Here is a 15,765-nt window from a genome sequence, read left to right as displayed (position 1 = left end):
CCTCTTGCTTTAATAAGCCCATGTAAATGAGGAGTTTTATGAGACTAGCTGCAGAAAAATAAATTTCTTCATTTGCTGCTCTTTTGTAGAGTACTATGGCAAATGTCCACATTGAACTTTTAGTATTGTTATTTAATTTTTTTCTTTACATAACCATTAGTTATTTCCGTCAATTGTACCATAGTTTGTTTGTTTTTTAAATAAGATTTTACTGAAGGGAGGAACTTAAAAACTCACCACAGTATTTAACATCAGTTGACATTTACCACAATCTCTAATTATTGGCACAGAATCAGTCTGGCTTCTGTTGCTTTTATGGTTCTTCCAGCTTGTTCCACTGTTTTTTAGTTTTACCATCCTGCTGTAAATGAATTATATGATAGTGGTTTCAAGCAGTTGAAGGTCTACTTTTATACAGACCCTGTCTGATTCAAAATAAATCTGTGTATTGTTATAAGCAATATAATGATGAAAAGAAAGATTTCTGCAAAACCTTAAATATATCAGTCCCCAAACAATTTTTGTTCCAGAAACCAAGCAAAAAATCCTGTTTATGTAGGACACAGCTATCACAATAAGGAGTACAACATTAATACTAAGCAGACAAATGTGTGTTTCATTACAAAGAATATTATCATTTTGTGATTGTTTATTTTGAGTACTGTGGGCTCAATTTCAAGAATACAAACATTTGCAAAAATTCAATATTGATACTTTTTATGGTGATTTAAATAATTCAATTACCGTGATCATGAGATTACAGAAGTGTAAAGATCAGCTAAAGTAAACCCAAATTAATTTGACTATGTCTCTATCAAAACCAAACCCACTTTCTTCTTGGAGGCTTTGCAAAATGCCTAGAATGTTTGGAATTATTGCCCATTGTGAAGTAGATTAGAAATTCATTTATCTAGTTTCATTCAAGGATTTGTGTGTGCGTTTTCATAATCTATTTTTATTCTTGTAACATGATGTGCTAGGTGTTCTGAATGTAAGAACACATAGTTCCTGCTCCAGAGATCTTAAAATTCACAAAGAACCTCAGACTTTGTAAGCACTTGAATATTAGAATATATACATTTCAATAATATTTATTATCTATCCCTAGGTGCTCCAAAGCCATTATTGGGTTACAGATTTCTTGCAAACCATGCAAGAAGATATATTCAAAAAGTTTTGTGAGGCATTTTTTGAAACAAATTCTATCTTCTGAAAACACTTTTGTACCCTTTAAAAAAACATAAATAGATTTCATTTGTCTAAATAGTTTTTACTGCAAGAAAATTTTGAGAAATGTAGTGACATTGCTAAAGAGCAAATTTGGTAGGTTTAGTTGCCTTCTCAGTAATTTAAAATGTACTATATTCTGATCTGGCATCAATGTGGCTAAAAAAAGTAGTTTTAAATTGTGTGTATTTGTACCTGCAGTACCTGAGTTTATGCAGCAAGGTCTGCCACACCAGCATCTACCTTGTGACTCAACAGCTCTTGAAAACATTAGTGCGTTTCTCTAAGGAGGGACTGCAGAACTTGGTCCTATGAACACAAAACTTAAAACCAATGAGTACTCTGTTAATGATAATATAAACTCTAATGCAGTGTGTTGGGGTAGGCCGGCCCTTCAAAGCCTCAGGGTGCTTCTCTGTTCTGGGCCAGAGTGAAACACAGGAAATGACAGTGGCAAGCAGTGAGGCCTCTGACTCGCAACTGGGGGCGGTTTACTCTGGGATGGCTGTGGTAGTTCCTGTCCCCAGCTGTCTGCCTGCCCCGCTGTACTACAGGGATGGCCTGTACTCCATGGAGCAGTGGCTGAATTGCTATGGTTTACAGGCTGCTGTGTCAAGGAATAGTGCACTGATTTCAAGTTTCAGTAATACATGGAAAAGTAATTTGAAATGTTTCAGCAGCTATTTCCCAAGAAGTTGAGCTGTCTGTGCAGCAGAGGTCGGGAAGTATAGCTGGCAAAGAGATTCCAGAGTAAGCATTCAACTGAAAATAAGCCCTAAGAGTGTGGAAGTTATGCCCGATTAATAGATGGATATCTGAAAATACTGCAGGCTGCATTTTTTTTCAGGATGCAGCAACCTTGTAGTGTAAGAGTAGCTCTTCCCTCTTCTATGGCAAGCAGGACAAGATTCAGTAAAGACAGCAATATACGCTTACTTTTACTTAGAATTGAAAGCATACTCTAGTAGGAAGGAGGAATACTGCTTGGTAGAGTGTATCAGATAAAACTTATTTTCTCTTCCCTTTCTTCCTATTCCACTCTTGTCCTCCTCTTCTGCCCACCCTCCACCAAAAAAAAAAAGGTGCATAGCATTGACAAATATTATGCCAGCAAATGTATGAAGTGGAGAAAAGGATGTTTGATTCTGGAGTCTTCATTGCAGATTTTGGGGAAATTTACTCTTAGCTGGGTGGAGCTAGAAGGGATTAATTTTAAGAGTCAGCTGGGAGAAGTTGACTCAAAGTCACCATCTGCTAGAAGAAGCGTTTATCTGTGTTTGTAAAGAGCCAGCACAAAGGAGTTTCAGTCCTGACAGAGGCCTATGGACATTGCCATAGTACACATATATAATAATCCTGTAATGGGCCCTTACCCAAAGAGGGCTTCAGACAACTTTTAGGTATTCTTATCTAAAAATATAATTTGAAGTAGACACGGTGATCAAAGTTGAGCAATGGTATTTTTTCCTGAGAGAGATTTTTCCCCAGTAATTCGTCACTAGCTGAACCCTGAGAATTTAAAAGTTTCTCACTTAGCAGTAAATATCCTTCAAGAATAGTGACCAAGTTGCCATGTACCATTTTTCATATTAGACCACAAAATGCTTTTGCCAAGGACTGCGGTGTTGTCTTCATTTCACATATGAAGAAACCGAGGCATGTGGGAGAAATGTGATTTTACTAAAGGTTGCATGCCAGGCATGTTGTAGAAGCTGGAACAGAACCGATGCCTCCTGTGTCTCTGCCTAGGCTGCTCTCCGTTAGTCTGCAGTGCCTGAAGTGCACACTGATTTCAAGCACAGAGCAAGGCATAGCTGAGTATCAGTGTAGGAAGTGGTTTCAGGATCATCCTATAATACACATTTTAAGAAGATATTAAATACTGTTTTGAAATGCAACTGTTGTCCAAAAATGAATACTGTCAAATTATGATTTTCATTTGTGTGGGTTATTTTCCAGGCAGAAATTTTAACGGGCATCCCAGTTGGCAACCTTGAAGATGCTCAAAAGGTGGGACGCATGCTGTTAGAAAGAGGGTGTAAGCTTGTAATCGTTACTCTTGGAGCAGAAGGCTGCATGATGATATCAGTAGAAGAACCTATTCCAAAGCACGTTCCTGCTGGGAAGGTCAGGGCTGTGGACACTACGGTACGTTTTTGTGGTTTAACTGTCTTGCTTTGGAAAACACTACTTAAGCACTAAGGGAAAGCAATGAGTGATCAGCCAAATCTTTGGGCACTAGCACAAAGGCTAATTTATGATGTGAAATTGATATCTTGCTTCCAGCCTCTTGTATATTAAATATCAGTTCACTTGAGTTTTATAGGCTGTATTGTAGATATGCTAGAATTATTATAAATACTGATAGTATATTCATGTTCCTTATTTACTGAAGTCAGTACCTGTCTCTTTCTCACTGAAATGTGTGGTGCCAGTCACTTGAGCTGCAGTCCTGTTTTTTCACCTTTGCCCAGTCTTGTAGTTTATCATCTCCGTAACTTGAATGCTGTGGAAGAAAGGAGATTTTACTGCCCTCATAGTCTGAAACTGAGTGGTTGGCTCTTCTGACACAAGCCTGAATTGTTTACCCAGACAAATCCTTTACCAAATCTAGCATAAGGTACATTGAAGACGTAATTTTTACAGAATATAGTGGGGAAAAAAAAAAGTATTCACTGCTTCATGACTTAACTATGTTATGATGGTAGATAAGGAATACTTGCTCAGAGACATTTTCATCTTTCCCATTTTTAGGGTATTTTTTTACTACTTGCTCAGAATTAAATTCAGAAAGCATTCTCTAACAGCTAAACTGCTAGATACAATACCCCCAGCAAAAAAAGAAAAAGAAAAAAATATCAGGAAAGGCAATAGTTAAGATAGCCTTGCTAAGAAAACCTCACCACATTGCACATATGGGGCTATTTTGTGTTCCTAGTATTATCTGACATAAATCCAAAATAATTCCAGGGGAGTTACTGAGAGCGGAGCAGGTCACGTTGTATGTACTAACTATACATTTAAATGCCTGTTATAATAACGTCATATTACATATGTTCTGTTACAATAATTCATTAAAATCCTGGAGATTTTACCATCTGGTGCATTCCATATCTGAATTGTATTAATAATAACTAGTTCTTCTGACATGTTTTTTATCCATGGACCTCATACTGCTTCACAAAGAAGGAAAGTAACTGCTTACAAGATGAGGAAAGGGAGGCATAGGGGACGCCTCTAGCTGAGTGGCCTCCAGTGGCAGGGCTGGGAGTAAAGTCACTTCTCTTAAAACAGAAGATCAGTGATAGATTTGTACTGTGATGTGTTGATACTGTGGAAGGCTTTGTTTCACTGTTATGTTTAATCCTTTTCAATTTAGCTCTGAAAAAGGCATACTTGGGCTTTGTTTTCCTCTCTTGCCCCTTTTGCCATTTAGAAGTTTGACCTCGAGTTAGGGTTGATTGTGTAATGTCCTAAAGTTCTGGTTAAAGAAGGCATCACTGTACTGTCGTGCGTATAAGGCACTCGATAAGGAACTACAGACACCTAACCTCATCTGCTCACATTAACCCCAGAATCAGAAAGGCAGAACTCCCAAACCTGCCTTGATGCCTGCCAAGAAACAGGATTTATTAGCTTGGGAGCAACACCTTGTGAACCTGGCTGTGCTGCTTCTTGCCCTGAGTTGGTAAATCCACCATTGCTATCAAATCTTAGTGTTAGAATTTTCCTTTTTACTGTACATCGCACAGAAGTGATGAAGAAGAAACATGTGTGAACTGCTTCTTCAAAAGAAGCATAAAATTGCTGCCAGATCAGCTATTGTTTGATTTATTATGGTATTTGCTGCTGTTGGAATAAAACAGCAATACTGAAACCACACACTGTGGCTGAAAAGTGTTTTTTATCTTGCCTAGCACTTCAGAGTTTCATGACTTAATTAATTTAACACTCCTTAAAAAAAAGGAAAGAAAGAAAAAAAAAGCAATTTCTTTGCATTTACTGAATCCTTGCCCTGCCTCCTTGTGGCCAGCAGGTTATTGGCTTTCATATAGCAGAGGATTTTCACAGTTAATTTTGTTAATCTACTTAAATGACAGTGGGTTGTTTTCAGTGAAACAGCTGTGCTCAGTTACTCTTGCAGACTGAATGAAAAAAGATGTGTTGGCCTTCCATTATAAAAGACTTACAGTGCTTAGACTGATTATCACTTTGCTTGAAAGCAAGTGGTTTTAAAGCAACCCTTCTAAATACCAGTCAAAATAATGGATAGTTTTATTACTAAAATAAGTACTAAAAGTTCTAGTAGGACACTATATTCAAATGCATATCTGCAGTGGATCCCCCCCTCCAAAGGAATAAACTCAAGTTGTGACAGCTTAGCAAGCAGCCCCCCATCAGCAGAGTGGTCAGAGCTGTTCATGTGCATGCTCCTAGGCTATCATTAAATACAAAATAAAATTTGCTGCCTTAAATTGCCCTCTTACTTCAACCTAAGAGCTCGTGTATCTTGAGGGAGCAGGCAGTAATTTTTTAAGCTGCCATAGCAATCATATCGGAGTATGTGCCCATATCCTTAATTGACATTGTTTAGACCTGCAGAAGGCAAAGCTACTGTCAGATGAAGAGCTAAATGATGTGTATAACTCATCATAGGATTTGCAAACTGTTAGAGTGCCCTTTTGAAACTAGTCTGTATTAAAATGGAGTTTGCAATCTAGAAGATACACACATAAGATACAAAATGAGCCTCAACAGCCTTCTCCACTGTAGAAATTTTCCCACAGCTGCTGCTACTGGCCAGAGTCCTCTCTGCAAAAGTGCAGCTTCAATACTGCCTCCAGGCCATTTCCTCTGTGAACAGCAACTGTGAGAAATTTTGGTGAAAAAATAGTTGGATAGTTACAGCCATAAAGAATAACAAGTTGAGTTCGTTCTTCCAGGTAGTGTGCTCCCCATTCCCTGTCTTCATAGGCTTATCAGAGAGATCAATAGAGCATAGAGTCTGAATTTTCCTCCTAGCCCCTGAGATAGTTAATCTAAGAGTTTAGTGGCAGAACACTGGGAAAAGCTGGCTCCATCTCCCACTCTGTGGTGGGACACGAATTTTCAAGATTGAAAATCTGGCATTTTTCACCCACACTAAATCAATACTATAAAGAAAAAAAAAAGGCTTGGTGATTTTTTTTTAGCACTAGTTATCTTAATGTGGGCTCTACTAATGTATGCAGTGCTTCCTGTGACTGTTAGCAGAGCTCTCCTTTCACAGTCCAAAACATGTAGAGCACGACTAGTCGTTTAGAAGGAAGTTTTGCAAGACGTGGTATTGTAAAGCTGAAACATCTGTTTCTCTTGTTATAGCTAAATAAGACAACAACCTTTTGTTAAGAAAATAAACTTTCCCTTCATTCTACTGGTTTCTATATGCAAATTTTGAATAAAATTAAAAATTAGGGATTTATTGAAAGCTAATCCTCAGATTTTCTGTATGAAAGAAAGTAATATCTGATTAAGCCCACTAGCTGTAGCACTTTGTATTTTAAACACATTACCTATGTAAGAGACTTCTGATACATGTAAAATAAATAAAATTAAAATATATAGATAATATAAAAATCTAGGGGATACATTATCATCTATTTTGTCTACTTTAAATAGTTGCTTTTAAATCTGTTTGACTACTTAAATTTAAGTATATGCATTTCCTTTATTTTTAGTAGAAGCTATTTCCACTTTACTTGAAATTAGGTACATGAAGCTGCATTAAAATAGCTTTGAAAGATAATTATGTAATTCCATTTATGACACTTCTTCAACTGGTAGCAGAAGGCTTCACAAGCCATTCACAAATCTGATAAGCATTTCATAGAAATCAATAATGCCATGTACACACATTCAGCACTGGCGCGTGCGTAGGTGGGCAAATGCTGAAGCAGTCTGCCTGCTGCTGGAACAGACCCACAGCTGAGGTGGAGCACAGCAGCTGTGTAAGAGCCCAGCTGTGGGACACAACCAAACACCATCAGGTTAGATTTGTTCCTGAGGTGAAGTGGATGATCTGGGCACTGAACCCCATGGTCGGGCTGGATCGTGATTGCTGCTGCTGCTGCAACCCAGAGCGCAGTGACCCGGCAGGGGCATATGCGGTCTGTGAATGGTGAAGGCAACTCCATCCCCACTGGAGAATGAAGCTCGGCTCCTTTTGCCCCTTTGCCCCCTCCCTCCTGCTCTGCTCCTGACAATCAGGCACAGTGTAATTTACAGCACTATTTACATCTATTTACATTTACTAATTATATTCCATTGAAACTGCCAAGGAGAATTTGTCAGATGAATGTAATTACCCAAAGTTGGAATTTGGCCAGCAGTGAGATTAGTTCCCTTCCATTTTGCGAAAAAGCACCATGGGATCTTACAGAGCAGAGATCCTCAAGTGGCAGCGGGGGACCGAATCGAGCCCCTGCGGTAGTGCCAGTGGCCAGCCAGCAGCGCTGCTGGAGTGCCACGCACGCTGGCAGAGCGGAGGCCCCACCAGGGCCTCCTAAATGCAGCCGGGCTTGGCTGAGGTAGCCAGGCTGCCTTGGAGCCCCATTTACACGGGGTCAGAGCTTTAGGTGGTTGTCCGTGCTGGGTTCCTTCAGGAGATGGGCCAGCGCAGTGATCTGTGGCTGTGGCAGGCTAGAGTGCATCTGCACCTCTGGGGCTGCGCACAGCAGGTCTGGGCTTTGCTTTTTACTGTGGTTGTTACCTACAGTTGAGGACAGGTGTCCTGTCTAGGGTTCAAATAGGAGGGTTGGAGCAGGCAGAATCATCCCCTGTGCATAGGCTGTAGTGGAAAATGGGTGCTCTTTGACTACACAAGCCAGAGCTGCCCCACTGCCACTGCCCCAGTTCCAGGTTGCAGCACTGAGATCACTTTGTGGAGGAAGGTACTCTGGGGTTAGTGTTTGTAACCTCTGGTTCACTCTGGATCCCAGTTTGGATCAAGATGCTGAATAACATCCGTATGTGCCTGCACCAGTTAGGTTGACTATCTAACTTCCATCCTGTCTGGTCTTTTAAAATGTAGTGGAGGTGCTCTGCTTAAGATCTCTTTAGCAGTTTCTACTTGACCTTTGGGTTTACACGTATAGATGTTGTGTGCACAAAAATCCTGCATTTGCGCACTCAAAATCAGGTGATCAGGAATCTGCATATCACTTGGGCACACAATATTTAGATGCAAATTTGGAATCACTTTTCACAAAGGTGCCCTTAGTCATCACAGGAAGTCCATGTTATCTCTTTTAGATCTTACGGGGGGGGGGGAACTTAGGATGTTTAACTTCACAGTATTCCTGAGTACAACCATTAAATTTCCCATAGCATTTCTTGTATTGCTGGCATTTTCTGTGTCTTACCTGTGCCTTTCAAGTGCACAGTATGCACAGCCTGCTGAGGAAAGCTGAGGAGATCACAGGTTGAAGTGACATGCTTATAAACAGGAAGCTTATTTATGAGACATGATAAAATTCAAAATTTAATCTACTCAGTTATGCTTTAAATTTGACACAAGTGTATAATTTATTCTATATAGTCCTTCTCTGTACAACATTCTCAGAGACTGATGATACATACTGTTTGTCATAATCGTAAATGCTACCATTATTCTTTCATGTCAAATCTGCAAAAGAAAGGCTCATTGCTACCATATGAATTTGTCATCAAATGTTTTTTGTTCAAATCCTATTAAGTTTCTCTCTGATTTCTTATTACAATATATTAAGTCTGGCTCTTTTACTATGAGAAAGAATTAAAGAGGCTGTTTTTAAGCAGGAGAATGCTCACTGAGTAGCTTTGTATTGGACTCTGAAAATGTTATACAATCTTCATTTTAAAAAGCCTGATATAAGGGTATAGCTATATAATTTTAGATATGTCACAGTATTCAGGCCTGTACAGTAATTGTGGTCTAAGGAAGGCAGTGTGGTTTAGTGATTTGAACAAAGGACTGAGTAAGATTTCCATGGCTCTGCCAAAGACTTGCTGTAAATCCTTGGAAGAGTTACTTGTCCTCTTTGTATCCCAATTTATCTATCCATAAATTGGAGCTGCTATTAATGTTTTGCATGTAAACCATGAGAAGTCTGTTAGAGATCAGAACAGAACCTGGGAGGCCTTTTCCCAGGCTTGTCATATAACCTCAGGCCTGTTGTGCTTCTCTGGGGGCTTTACAAATTCACTGAAGTTCTTTTGCTTGAAGCTGAGAGGTCTTGTCTGTAAAAATATGGTTTACACTAAAATTTCCAGACTTAGCTGTACCTTCTGGTCTGGAGAAGCCTGAGCGAGAGGAGTGAAGTGGACACTGAAAATAAAGCCTTAGAATATAAATAAATCCAAAACAGTCCTCCTAATAACAGCAATTCTTTGTCTCCTGACTTTGTGGCATAACGTCTGAGGCTCAAGGGGATATAAATACAACACTCTGTGCAATGACTAATTACTCAAAATTCTGTGCATCAGCAGAAGTGGGACTTGTGGTTGACTCTAATATTATCAAATGCCTTTGCTATTTAATAATCTTGTAGCCGTACATTATTTAGCATGCCGTTTGCACAAAGAACAGTGATTTTATTTCAGCTATCTCTCAATAAAGTAAAAATGCAGCTGGTAGTAAATGAAGCATTTGGCAGACAATGTGTCTGATGTACAGTTCTTTAACTTGCTAAGAAGAGAAAAACGTGGTAGGGTGTTTAACCTTTTCCTACCCAAAGATGTAGCGTGAAGGAGGAAAGTGACCACAAAGGGCAAGGGCTATTTTTTTCTTTTTTCTTCTTCTTTTTCATTTTGTTTTTCTTTCCTTTTTAAGGAAGGAGAAAAAGTTACTATCGGGCAAACAACTTATCTATCGGCGGGGTTTATTCACACACCAACACAGAGTAATTATGCCCAGAGCTCCCACTAATGTCCTGCAAACCAACAGCATAATAGCTTCCTTTCTTTAACTTGCAACCAAAATAGGTTAATAAATAAGTTTAGTTCCAGTCATAGCCCACTTTCTGACTTAGCCTTCTGCATTCCCTCTTTTACAAATATGGAATCCATTGAATTTTGGAACAGAGGAACCATGAGGAATAAATTGATCTGCCAGACACTCCAATCAGCAATCTGCATTATAAATCTATTTAAAGCTGCATCTATTATGTTCTGAAGTTCAGCTGAACTGTGAAAGGGCACATGACTGAAATCACTACATTGGAGTTGACTCACGGTTAAGTGTAGCTGGGAATTGCTTGGCTCATCACAAGTTTCTGCTTCTGATTCAGGCATTCTAAATACACTTAAGTTTTTGAAGACTTGGTTGGTGGCCTAAGTATATATAGGTATCCAGTGACAAGAGGAATTGCCAGTGTTTTGTATCCCTTTGCATTGGCTGTCAAATGAGAGGAGGTGGAAAGGAGGGCTATTACTGTTGCAAACCGGTTGCTCCCTCTTTCCACCTTGACAACGGAAAGCTTTATTATCCCTATTTTACAGATAGGAAAAATGGAACAAAACATGTTAGTGATTGGGTGCTCTAAAGTGCTGGTCAAAAAATGCCCTGCTCCAAGTTACATAGGCAGTTGGTGTGACATAGCCAAAAATGAAGCACGGGGGTATACTGTCCCATGCTACTCTCCTAACTACTAGACAACATTGTCATGGGAGGAAAGGCTGTTTATCTGCCTAGTAACTGTCTATTTTAATCTGTAAGAACAAACAATGTAAACAAAATGAGCAAACAGAAGCAAGCTTGTACAGCACAATTAGCAGCCTTGTTTTCCAGTGGAAGATTCCACAGACCACCCAGGCTTTGCTCTAGTCCTTTGCTCAACCACGGAGCATCTAATTAAATCCCTCTCCATTCCTGACTCTATGTGGAAGAGAGCTTACAGTCCTGTACAGTTTCTTTCCAGATGGAAATGCATAATTTAACAGAGATACAGCTGACAGGGAGAAGTGGGCCCAAAGCAGTATTAGCAATTGCCACAAATTGCATTAAATTACAAGGGGGTACTTAATAAAGACGTAGAATAGAAAATAAGTTTAAAACCAATATTTAGTTTTCTGAGTCCCTTCTAAGGTTTCAGAGTGCCAGGCAACAAAAACCTCACAGTAAAACTGAATTTCTGACTAAGTTACTTGAGGATACCAAGAAGTATTTGGTTTTGCTGCCAAGGTACACACTGTCAGCATCAGATCATGGCATGTTGTCCTGTCTCCTCCCACAGCCTTGTTCAGTATACATGTATGCATATATGTAAAGTTGCTGAGCACCTTACAGTATTGAATATGTCTGTACTCACAACATGAGGTAAAGTATTGTTCTTACCTCTGTTTTGTAGATGGGGAACAGAAGCACACAGGGATTGGCTTGTGCTCTGCTGGTCATGTGCAATCTGTGGAAGGTGGACCTGCTTCCCTTGATAAAACCATGACTATTTCTCTGTGCTTCTCTTCAAAAGCAGTTAGGACTGGAGGAAAAATGTTGTCAGGATATCAGCTGTGACCATCCAGGGCCATCATAGATGTCTACGTAAATGAGAAAGTACACAATACTGTAGGAGCTGCTTTGCATCGCATGTTTCTTGGAGAGGCTGAAAGAGATTGTGGAATTGTGGATCATCCTATGAAGATAGGGGCTTTGGCTCCACTACTACTATAATAGGAAATTTTCCAGTTTGGAAGCTACCCCACTGGTGAGTCTGGACAGAAAGGAGTAGGGATGCTGGCAGCATTTATTTGGTGTTGGGCCAGAGTGGGAGAAAGATACAACAGCAGACTTCTGGGCCTGGGATCATGTTCTGATGACATCTAGGGAAGCTGAGTTCAGAAGTATCTTGAAGCTATCTTTGTGCCATTGCAATTCTGGGCTGCCTTAGGGATTGAAACATCTGTACAGGTTGAAAACAGAGTATGGCTGACTAGGCTTGCAAAACAGGTCAAAATCTTTGCAGCAGAATGTGCTACATCCCTCTTCATGATTTGCACTCCTCTCCTTGTCTTTATGATGAAGCCAACACAGAGCCTCTACCAAGAGGACGCTTTGGGGCAAATTCCATCCCAGACTTGTAGCTCACACTGTGTTCAGAGCAGCACACAAGAGAGTGTTAGTTATAATGGTACAGGGCAGTCTGGGATACCTGATCTGCACAAATTATTGAGAGGAGGGAAGACCAACTGTGTGTAGTCATGCTTGCCAATTAAATTCCTGCAGTTAAAAATAACTACTAGAAGCTGACGCCTCTGGCACATCAAGAGCATCACCTTCCCAAGTGTCTTTTTCTGGCCAGAGCTGTAGGAAGTTGAAAATGTGATCCACTGTGTAATAGTGGAGTATTCTTGGCCAAACTACTCATCATTTTTTACTTCTTGCATTTATGATTAGCTCATAAATGTCACAAGCCTCCTTTTCTTCTCTAAAGCTACTTTCTGCAGAACCAGGTACCATCCAAGCTATTGTAGAACCTATTCTAACCTATTCTTTTCCTCACTTCTGTTCACATCAGTTCTGATTGTGGTGAGGGAGAAAGTAAATCTGGCTCCAGGGCCTCTTGCCTGCTTCAGTTACACAGAAATGCCAATTGCAATAATGTTGATAGTGAATTAAGACCTGATTTCCCCCAACAGAGTTTTCATTGATAAATAATTTTGGTCACTTCAGAAACCATGCAGGTTTGTGTTGGATTGGTGATATTGCATAATTAGTTTTTCAAAAGAACAAGAACAGAGAAATGAGAATAATGGGGAAATCAGGCTTCTTGCTTTTGCAAATTCTAACCACAGAAAATGCCAGAAGTTTTATTTCTTATCAAGAATGAGGGAGTTAATCCTTCTTAGCCTGTCCCCTAGACAGAAAATACTTTACAGCCTCAACTAGCCAAATCATTATAGGGTGCATTATTTTTATTCATTTGAAAACACAAATAGAGAAATACAGAGAAAAGATAAGTCTCTGGAAGTTTGTGCCTCATTAGTGGCGTCTCTGATTTTGTTACTGAATTCATTAAGCAAGCAGTATGTTCTTTGGAAAGATCCCTTTTTGGGGAATCCTGCAAAGAATATCTTTTTGTCAGAAGCTGTGGCTTTGTGCTGAACTACTGCTGAAGACAATGAGGGAGCAGAGAGCCCTGTTCTCTGATAAATTCTGGTCATTTTCTTCAGCACTCATGACCTGCAGGTTAAGAACTGCAGAATGGCTAGGTAAAAGAGAATAATATTCTTGAACAGAGTAGGAGTTCTGTCTCCCAGGTCACATCTTGCTGAACTTAGAGAGGGGAGATTCAACTAGAGTACTCATCAAAAAGATTAGATGAACTCAGCAGGAAAAAAAATGCAGGGAGCTGGCAAGAGGACAATACTAGAGTGAGCTCAGACAAAAAAACTCAAGGTTTTTTTTTTTTTTTTTTTTTCCAGGATATGTAGTTCAGAGGTAGGCGGGAGCAGTGGCCAGCCAATAAAGGCTAGATACTGTGGTTTTGAAAGAGGCATTTGAGCATATGGAGCTTTCGTGCAAAAAAAAAATGTTTTTTTGATCAGTTCCAGGCGAGATGGCAGTTGTGTCATTCTGAGTGCATCTCATCAGATTACATGGGATCAGTAAGAGTCTTTTGGCATTTTCAGTTTGAGAGAAAAAACTCCTGTGGCTATCAAAATTACCCTCAAGCAATTCCCCCTTCTGACTTGGCTGTTAGATTTTGGGGTCCTGAAGCCATGTCAGCCCCAACATGATATTTGGTGACACAGCCCCTAACAGTTTGGCCTGTTCCCTCCTAGTTAGGGAGCTCACCGCTTGCAAGGGAAACCCACTGCAAATATTTGCAGTGTACTATCAGAATGGTGTGACRCATTCTGGGCAGGGCTTGGGCTCTAGCTTCGTTTGTTTATTAAATGAAATTTGTGAATTAACGCATAAGCGTGAGCTTTGTGAGGAAGAAATTACAAGTTGGCATGAGTGTGACATGAGTAATGAAGGGAGTGAAGTACTTCTCAAGGAAGTGAGATAAGTGAAGCTTTTGATTAGAGCAGGAGAGTAGCTGTGTGCTCTTGAGGCTTGATAAACCAGTTTGAGAAGTACAATTCAACCTTCATCCTGAGAAGCTGCTATATTTAGTGCTGAGCTTCAACCAAGACTCTGATTCCATACGCTCTCAAACTTTGGGAGGGTTAGGTATAGCTCCTGTAGCATTTTCAGCTGAAAGCCCATCTTATTTCTGTTAGCACCAACATCTGCATGCTTCCCTGTTGTTGACATAACACAAATTTTGACATATATGCTGTAATTTGCAAGAGTGCCACTAGAGAGATTTGTATTGAGTTAAAGTGTAATGAGAGTTGTCCAGGGCTGTGTTTTGTATGTCATATGCTTCCTACATGTACTTCAACAGAAAACAAGTGTGGGGGGTTTCCTCTGCTGTTTTTGAGTTTCCCTGTTAGGTATGAACTTTCAGATGAAATGAAATGAAGTCACAGATCATAGCTCAGGTGTGAAACCAAAGAATAAGCAAGTACCAAGGCCAACACTAATTTTAAACTGACTATTTACTCAGAAATGTATCCTAAACTGAAATATTCCTTGCAAAATTATCTCAATCACTCTGGTAGCGTAGCAGTGGTGAATTTTTTAGTTGTCGAGAATGTCATAGGTTCAGCCAGATGAATCCGCTGTTTCCAGAACGGAGTTTGGAGTGCCCGGTTCAGTGTGCTTACTCCATTGTGTAATAAAGAAATTTGTCACCTCTCATTAATACTATCTGGAGTTCAAAGGAGTTTATATGAGCAACAAGGCACTGACTTGTTTTGATGATTCAGAAAATAGAGTGCTCCCTGTGGGTGAATACTTTGCCGGCTTTCTGGATTTAGTCTGCAACACAGATAGAATAACTTGTGAGGTGTTTAACAGTTTCTGAGTTCTTCCTCTTTTTTTCTTCCCCTGTGTTGAGTGACAAAGCAGAATATTATTACCCAGGAGAACAGAGCTCTCCCTTGTTCTCTCCCTAGTTTTATCAGTGTGCACAGAGAGAATGTCATCACCTCACAGACATGCTGAGTGCTTTTCGTGTAAACAGAGAGGCAGGAGCTCTGGTGTTCTCATTCTGACTGAGAGTCTAGCAGAGCTTTGAGCAACTTGTGGAGGTCCATTTACTAATTTTGGATACCTCCGTTTTGGGGTTCCCAAGTTGCGCCTCATTTTCAAAAGATCTGTAGATCATGTGACTCCCATTGAAGTCCATGCAAGATCCAGACCTCTGAACTGAGCCCATAGATGTCTCTGAGTGGGTATTTCTAAAATTCTTGATCTTAAGTTCTATTCATTTCCTGTAATGTGAAATGAGAGCAATATTACCTACCTTCAAAACAGATGCTATATGAGTTTTGAAAATGTAAATCAGGACTGTGTTCCAAAATATTACCAGATCTCTAGACACTTTCAGCTGTGCTTTTTAGATAACATGCAAACTAAAAACTGCAGAGTTGTGAATGTTGTATGCTTTATTTCCAACATTCACCACAAACCAG

At 39.8% G+C, this 15,765-nt stretch overlaps 1 protein-coding gene across 4 annotated transcripts in view; it reads left to right on the top strand.

Annotated features, from left to right (window-relative positions):
* Nucleotides 1-15,765, top strand: part of RBKS (ribokinase) — a 73,004-nt gene that overhangs the window by 49,051 nt on the left and 8,188 nt on the right. For all 4 annotated transcript variants that reach the window (XM_026059476.1, XM_026059473.1, XM_026059475.1 and 1 more), the window contains one exon: nucleotides 3,187-3,375. In XM_026059476.1, the coding sequence (XP_025915261.1) occupies nucleotides 3,187-3,375 (189 nt within the window). The remainder of the gene's footprint in view (nucleotides 1-3,186; nucleotides 3,376-15,765) is intronic.

The sequence above is a fragment of the Apteryx rowi genome, unplaced genomic scaffold (genome assembly GCF_003343035.1).
Source record: "Apteryx rowi isolate R43461 unplaced genomic scaffold, aptRow1 scaffold_158, whole genome shotgun sequence".
Classification (NCBI taxonomy): Eukaryota; Metazoa; Chordata; class Aves; order Apterygiformes; family Apterygidae; genus Apteryx; species Apteryx rowi.
Note: the sequence above shows the minus strand (reverse complement) of the source record. Positions and strands in the feature narration are given on the sequence as shown.